The sequence below is a fragment of the Citrus clementina genome, unplaced genomic scaffold, assembly GCF_000493195.1.
Source record: "Citrus clementina cultivar Clemenules unplaced genomic scaffold, Citrus_clementina_v1.0 scaffold_2, whole genome shotgun sequence".
In the NCBI taxonomy this organism is placed as follows: Eukaryota; Viridiplantae; Streptophyta; class Magnoliopsida; order Sapindales; family Rutaceae; genus Citrus; species Citrus x clementina.
In genome coordinates this window covers 30,692,531-30,699,801 of record NW_006262688.1, presented here as the reverse complement: position 1 = coordinate 30,699,801, position 7,271 = coordinate 30,692,531, and the positions used below count along the sequence as shown (strand labels likewise).

General features: G+C 36.2%; 2 protein-coding genes across 3 annotated transcripts; one reads left to right on the top strand and one right to left on the bottom strand.

Moving 5' to 3' along the window:
- Positions 1-480: 480 nt before the first annotated feature.
- Positions 481-1,060, top strand: LOC18051904. The gene has a single exon (XM_006448711.2). It carries the CDS (start codon positions 602-604, stop codon positions 842-844), a length of 243 nt encoding a protein of 80 aa, XP_006448774.1. The 5' UTR covers positions 481-601; the 3' UTR covers positions 845-1,060.
- Positions 1,061-1,399: 339 nt separating this feature from the next.
- Positions 1,400-6,547, bottom strand: LOC18051903 (probable potassium transporter 13). 2 transcript variants are annotated; one of them, XM_006448710.2, is made up of 9 exons: positions 6,176-6,547; positions 5,482-5,713; positions 5,129-5,377; positions 4,732-4,782; positions 4,212-4,472; positions 4,071-4,123; positions 3,795-3,909; positions 2,779-3,033; positions 1,400-2,688 (listed from the first exon to the last, which is right to left on the bottom strand). In XM_006448710.2, exons 1-9 carry the CDS (start codon positions 6,215-6,217, stop codon positions 1,706-1,708), a joined length of 2,241 nt encoding a protein of 746 aa, XP_006448773.1. In that variant the 5' UTR covers positions 6,218-6,547; the 3' UTR covers positions 1,400-1,705. The 2 variants fall into 2 exon arrangements, with proteins under 2 accessions (XP_006448773.1, XP_024047373.1); XM_024191605.1 differs by lacking the exon at positions 6,176-6,547 and adding an exon at positions 5,966-5,980.
- Positions 6,548-7,271: the final 724 nt, after the last annotated feature.

Sequence of the window (7,271 nt, the reverse complement as noted above, 5' to 3'; positions counted from 1 at the left end):
CGGTCTTTTTTTTTTAAAAAAAAAAAATTATAACAAGAATCAACAAAATACTATACCTTTATAATTGCGGGGATGGATAGCCATCTCAATATCTATTTAAAGTACTTGCTAAGTTACTACTAATATAAAAATATAAACAATAAAATCTAAATATGTGTTAATAGTAGTAAGTGTTGGATTTATGTAAATTACATGATTATATAACTTAACAACTACCTTTATTTAACCTTGTTTTCTATTATGAGAATTCTCCTCATATTCATTCATATTCGCAAGAAAGCAACCTTGTAGTAGTACTATTTTTACTATTATTATCCGAAGCTCCTTTCATTTGAATGAAATCCAGCGCATCATTCACATCATGTACCTTCTGGGCCGCCAGCCACTTGTCTGAAAGTAACTGGCCCAACAATAAAAGTAACCGTTAGAGCTTGAACGTTAAGCCAGCCGTTAAGAAAGAAACCCGTTTTTAAGAGAAGAGAGAATCCGAAACCTGCAGATCATCGTCAACATCATAGTTCATTCATAGCTCTCTCTCATTCTCTTATTCTTACATAAACCTCTCTTCTGCTGCGATTTCTCATCATCAAATCAAATAAAGATGGGTATGGTGGTGGTGATATCCCTGCCGTTGATCTTGTTCAGCCTATTGCTTGGATTTGGGTGCTATTACTTGGGAAGAGCTAGAGGAAGACAAGATATCAGAACCAATCCACAAGTTTTTGGGGTGCCAGCGCCTCCGCCAGGCACAGGCAGTGAAGCTACTACATTCACTTACCCATCCCCTCCTGCTGCTGCTGCTGCTGCTACTAAATTCAAGCCTGACAATTCAGCCAACGTCTAGACTCCGATTAATTCATTGTTTTGCTTCTTCAGCATGTGCAGATATTGTTTTTCCCCTCTTCTGCTCTGGGTGTGTACAAATGTTACTGTGTCCCTGTGAGTAACACTGTGCGTTCTTCTGTTCTATTTTATTAGACGTGTGTGAGTGTGAATGTAATAGAAAAAGAAGACTCAATTGGGCAATAGCGGAGGCTGTAATCTCATTTTTATTTTTGACACCAACTGTAATAAAATTTGTTCGATTACACAAGAGCCTATTTGATTTGCAACTTAAATCATTTTCCAAAAATAAGCATGTCCGCTTTTATTTGCAATACTGCTAATTTTATCTAAGGATAATTTTGTCTTTATTTCTTAAATTTATTTTTTCAAAAATTTGATTGTCTTTATTTCTTAAATTTATTTTTTCAAAAATTTGACTTGCCGCCTCGTAATTACATTGGCATGTTGGAAAAATAGGATAATGAGTTGTTATTGAAAGCATAACTTATGAAATTGTACCCCAAAAAAAAATATAATAATAATAATTAATTACATAATGAAAGAAAACTAATTACATCATTCTATAATAGTTTTCTAGTTTCTCCGTATTCCTTCCTACGATTTCAAAAGCATTTCTAAATCAAAGAAACATGTCCGTCACTGTAACGGTGAATAAACTGCAGTCAGATTCTATACTTCTGTTTGTAATTAGTAAATCCCCATGCCATGCCTCATCTCTTATCCTTTCCAACTCATTGCCTAAGGACATGCAACTTGAAAATCTATCTGGCGCCATGGCAGAGCCCGGCTGATACTAATCCAACCATTTTCCACCTTGTTTAATATTCTTTACAACCTAAGCAGAATGATATTGATGATATTACACGCGGTAAACCATACCTACTTCTATAAGAGATGCATGCGGTACCCCGAGGGCAGTTGCTGGACGCCGACAGTTCCGTCTCAGGAAACCATATACAATGTTAATTACAAACTTCTTCAGATACGAAGATGTTTCACTTCCCAGGACACACGTATTGCCCATCATGTATGCCAGACCAGATTCCCTAGCCTCCTCTAGTTCCTCCAGTTCCCTGTTGTTGCATCCCACACCACGAAATCTCACCTTCTTCTGCATGGCTCCACCACCATTTCCATTTTCCACTCTCGGAACAACAGCATCAACCTGTGGGCTTGACTGCTGATGATTCACAATCATTTCTCCTCCAGAGGCTCCAGTATCCCAATCATTGCTGCTGGTGCGCAAAAACTCAGCCACAGTATCTATCAAATGACTCTCAAAAGCATAAATCTCCTTCCTAGCATCTTTATAACCATACCGGACAATGCAATGGAAAAAATGGAACTCTTGCGGCCCAATGCGGCTAACATGAAATTGCTGATTGAGAGGAACATATGGAACTGTGAGAGACTGAAGAGTAACAAATATGAGGATTTGGTGGAAGGCAGGAAAGTTGGTAACAAAGTGGGCAAACATTGGTGGGACCCCTGAGATCACATTGGAGTAGATTAGACAAATGCCGGGAACACGAGTTACACCATGATTTTGTCCCACAGTTAGAAGCATATCCAAGCATACCTTGTTATGAGACTCATAGGAATGTTTCTTTAGAGTCCCGTAGTGCCAGATACACATAACAGAGAGAGTTACTAAGGAGAAAACAAGGGGCAGCCAGCCACCTTTGTGGGCTTTAGCCAGGCAGGCAGATAAATACAACAATTCCAAGGATCCAAAAACAACTACAAAAGCAATAGCCACCAGAACTTTCCTCTTCCACACCATAACAATTATAAGAAACATCAAGCAGGTGGTAACAAACATCACAGTGATGACAGCAAGGCCTAAAGGAAAAAAGAAAACCCATAGGTTAACTTAAGTGAGCTTAAGGGAGAGAAAGAGGAGAAAAGAGGGAGGGAGCTCAAAGCTTGTACCATATGCATTGGCTATCATATCTGTGTCTCTGAAGCCAACAACCACACCAAGGCAGAAAATCATCAAGATCCAGTTCATCTCAGGTATGTAGATCTGCCCATGTATCTGGTTTGATGTGTGTATTATCTTGACACGAGGAAAGCAACTCAGCGCCCTACACTGACTGATAATTGAGAAAGTGGCAGAAATAATTGCCTGACTTGCCACCGCTGTGGCAAGAGTTGCAATTATAAATACTGGCCAATATACAGCCTCTGAGCAGAAGAAAACAGATACAAAATGAGAACATAACCAAAGTATAAATTAGAAATAGAAAAACTGATCAACTTTCAAACATAAACAAGAACTAAAGAAAAATAATCAGTAATCCAAGCTTATCCTTTTTTAATGCTTATCCCTCAAATAGAACAATCTCGTAACATTTGTGGGCAGAGGTTATAGTACTTGAATCTAAATTCTATAAAGCTGACTGCACAATTGACTTCACCAAAGTACAATATATGTCAACTACAAACTACCCCATGAGTGGATTGGAAACATATTCAGAGAAAAGGAGACTGTTAAACCATGCAAGAAGAATCATTCATTGATAGCTTCACACAATCACAACCATGAAAAAGGTGACGACAAAAATGACTGAAAGCTGAACCTAACCAGAGGCCGAGCCAGTCAACAGGATTGTTTGATTTGGCATGCAACTACGTGCAACACTCTTACAAATAATATTTTGCAAACTAAAAATGCTTCAGCTAACAAAGTTCATCTAATACCCAATTTATAAAACTAAAAGGCAAGTTGTAAAAAGAAAGTTTCAAATCAAAGAAATCCAGTCAACTCATCTGGTTAAAGAAAAAGCATACTAAGAATTAAAATATTAAATACGTAAACAACATGGTTCCCGGGAGACAATAAATAGATAGCACAAGCGCAACATCACTTCTTCATCAGTAAATATTTTGATTTACCAGTGAAAAATCTCCAATCAAATAACTGTCCTTGAAATATGAAAGCTTACCCGGGATGGCTTTAAAAAAACTTCTCTCAAGGTCCTCTTTATGCTTGGTGTAAAAAGCAGCCTCACCCATGTAAGCAAGAATTAAGCAAGGATAAACTACAGTAGCAAATGCAATCTGCCCAGAAGAAACATATCATTACAAGAAATCTGGAAGCCAGAATTGGTCAACTATAAAAATTGCAAACGCAATCTGCATCAGAATCAATCATGGATTCGTATGATTCTTTTTCATCTCTAAACTGTTAAAAACTTGTTCAAGTAGAAAGAACAGCTCACCCTGATAGGAAGATGAGAAAAATGACCAAGATCAGCGAACATGGCTTCAGCACCTGCTCAAAGAATAACTTTTTATTTCAGTCTCCTGAACAATCTAGAGTTAAATGGAAAGTGGAGTGATTTAGACAGAAACAAACAGACCTGTAACGCAGAGAACTACGCCTCCAAGAGAACTCCATCCATCTTTTCCAGCCTTTTTGAAGAAAATATACACATAATATGGTGAGAGAGCTCTTACAACTCCGGGGTTCCAGTGTACTGTGTTGTAGAAACCAACAATACTAATGCATAATAGCCATGCTAACAAGACAGGAGCAAACAAAAAGCCAACCCTATGTGTCCCAAAATGTTGAAGTGCAAACAGACCCACTAGCATCAAAGAAGCAATCAAAACAGTATAATCTGCATCAAAAAATAAGTAAATAAAAGTTCAACAAAGAGCCGCCAAAGAAAAGTGAGTGAAATTGTTTTTTTACAGGGACTGGCATTAGTTAATACGATAATAAATATAGATTCATGGGAACTTCCAATAGAAAATGGGAAGAATGCACACGTAAACAGCTTATGCTTCAAAAATCGATCAAATTGAACAAGTGTGAAAAAAATTACAAAAATCAAAGCTCTATACAAAGCGACAAAAAAAAAAGCTGCTTTCACTTACTTTCATCTAAACCTGTAGCCTTCACTTTTATGCCATTAACTGCAGAGAGAACTGCATATAAAGAAGAAACTAATTAATAGTTGAAATGATGCAACTCAATAAACTCTTTCTGTCTCCCTCCAGGAACACAGGGACATGTGCACTAACTGATGAGTGCATCAACCAAAAAACAAATGAAGAAAAGCATGACTTAATACATTCAACAGAATGAAGCAGCTGAAGAACTAAGCAATTCACTGAAGCTAATTCAGTTGCAATCTCTAAAAGTTGCATCCAATTTGACAGGATCTGTAGACGGGACCATGACATGATGCCATGCACCATCATCAATCAATCTATGACTATTTGACTTTTACTTCCTATGAGAATGGTATGTACTGAAGGAAAGAAATCATACCAGACATTGCTGGTGTCAGGATGCCATCACCAATAACCATGCTGGTCCCCAGAAGCACAACCAGCAGTAGTAGAATTCGAGAATTATGATGCTTATCAAAAAACTCCTTTAGCAGCACACTGCCCCTTGTCTCCTTGAGGGGCAGTTGAGAACTGCAAGCAGATATGTCATCATCTGGTGCATGAGAAGCACTCAAAAGACCAACCTTTGCACGTCGACACAGTATTGAATACAAAGCAAAGGTTCCGCCTGCAGGAATGATTCTCCTTCAGGAATCCAAACAAATTGCAGACATGTATATATATAATCTTTGAATAAATAAGGTGGTAAACATGCAGGTCTTTCGGGAGCACCTTCACCATTATCATCTGCTCCTAAGACAAATATAATGTACTTGAAGAGTGGGATTACTGTCAAAGTCCAGAAAACCAAAGAGAATACCCCAAGAATTTCATCATCATCCTCGTGAGACCTCAACTTCCCTGAAAAAGTGCTCTTGTAAACATAAACTGGCGATATACTTAGGTCACCATACACAACTCCAAAACTCTGGTATGCTAGGCATAGAGTTGTTTTATACCATTTCTGCAAGTATCAAAACAACCATCAACAAGTTAGAAATTATTAGAATTACCATTTATCAATGCTCTACTCATGAACAGATTATGGGTATATTTGGGAATTGGGATTGAGGCACCATAGCTTTTGATTCACAAATATTGCGGAACAGGTACAGAATCACTAGCTCTAGATATCAACTGTAAGTGAGTGGGGTAAGTGAACATTAACTGCCTGTTCTTTCAAAATCAAACAAAAGCCGGGCAGTTAAGAACATACCATCGAATCAATGTCAGTTTTTCAATAAATTTCAGGGGGGAAATTTCTATCGAAAAAACCAAGAAAAAATATTAAAATCAGAACTACACTCTGTAAAACCAAACTAAAAATGAACGAAAGCAACAAAACTTTCATATACATTTTAATTGACAACAAACTATCAACAAGTTCGGCACCTTAAAAGAGGAAAAAAATTTAAAAAGTACCAACCAGCTGAGAGTCCCGGGTGGGGGTTCCGGATTCAGAATCCATAAAGATGATCAGTGAACAAAGAAACTGAAATGGAAAATGTATTTTAAAGTGAATGTGAAATGTGGGAATTGAGTTAATGTATCTGATACGGAAATGGGCATTTAATGATATGTTAAATATAAAGGAAAGGCAGAAACTTTTCCGAAAAATAAGATGGAGAAGGAGAGTGTGGTTTTTTTTTTTTTTTAATAAATTATGCGTGTGCTGTTCAGAGTTGTACTTTCTTCCTAGAGAGAGGTGCGAGAATGAATGAGATTGAGAGGATTGAGAGATGGGGTCGGTCAATGACTCGATGGATTTTATAGGGAGAGAGATTAATTAAAAGGTCAGCCTAATGAGACGTATAGGATGCTGGATGCACAAGGTTTTTATTCCGGGCGCCAAAACGATAAATTTCCTTTTCTATGGTATATTAACATTCAGATCCCTAATTTTTTTAAATTAGAGTTTATATTACCTAAGTGGCACTTATTTTGATATTTATCAAAAAAGTGATTAGTGTTTTTAAAATAAATATGCAGTTGATCCCCTATTAGTTGATTTATAATTTTTATAAATAAATATTTTATTTTAACAATACACCAGCATATCTGTAAATCATTTTATTTTGCTATGAGAATTCTTTTATTTTTGTTCTGTCCAAATTTTTTTTTAACCATTATTGGTAATTAAATTTGAGTTTAAAAAAAAAAGATAATTGTTGTCATCTTTTCTCAATAAGTCTTATATAAAAATAATAAATCAGTTAATGTAGGGTAAAATAATTAATTTAATTTTTAATACCCAAATCTGTTAATTTTAACAGTAAACTCAATAGAATGTCACCTATGCCTATTTTTAAAACATTTATCACCTTCTTAATAAATGTCAAAGTAAGTGCCATCCTTTAGATTATGACATAATTTGTACGTCTAAGCTAACTATTTTCTATTTTGGGGGGAGAAAATGTCTAACATGCATCCTCTGAAAAAAAAAAAAAACCTTAAATTTTTTAAGCTTTTGTGGTGGTCTTTGGAACAACTATCAAATGTGTTTATTATTCTAAAAATATCTT

Bases quoted from the DNA above. Each gene is read 5' to 3' on its own strand.
- LOC18051904 (XM_006448711.2), top strand. From the start codon at position 602: ATGGGTATGGTGGTGGTGATATCCCTGCCGTTGATCTTGTTCAGCCTA.
- LOC18051903 (XM_006448710.2), bottom strand. From the start codon at position 6,217: ATGGATTCTGAATCCGGAACCCCCACCCGGGACTCTCAGCTG. The intron at 4,783-5,128 runs GTATGATTTCTT...CTTTATATGCAG, and splicing joins CCTGACACCAGCAATGTCTG to TTCTCTCTGCAGTTAATGGC. The intron at 3,034-3,794 runs GTAAGCTTTCAT...TCTTCTGCTCAG, and splicing joins TTTTTTTAAAGCCATCCCGG to AGGCTGTATATTGGCCAGTA.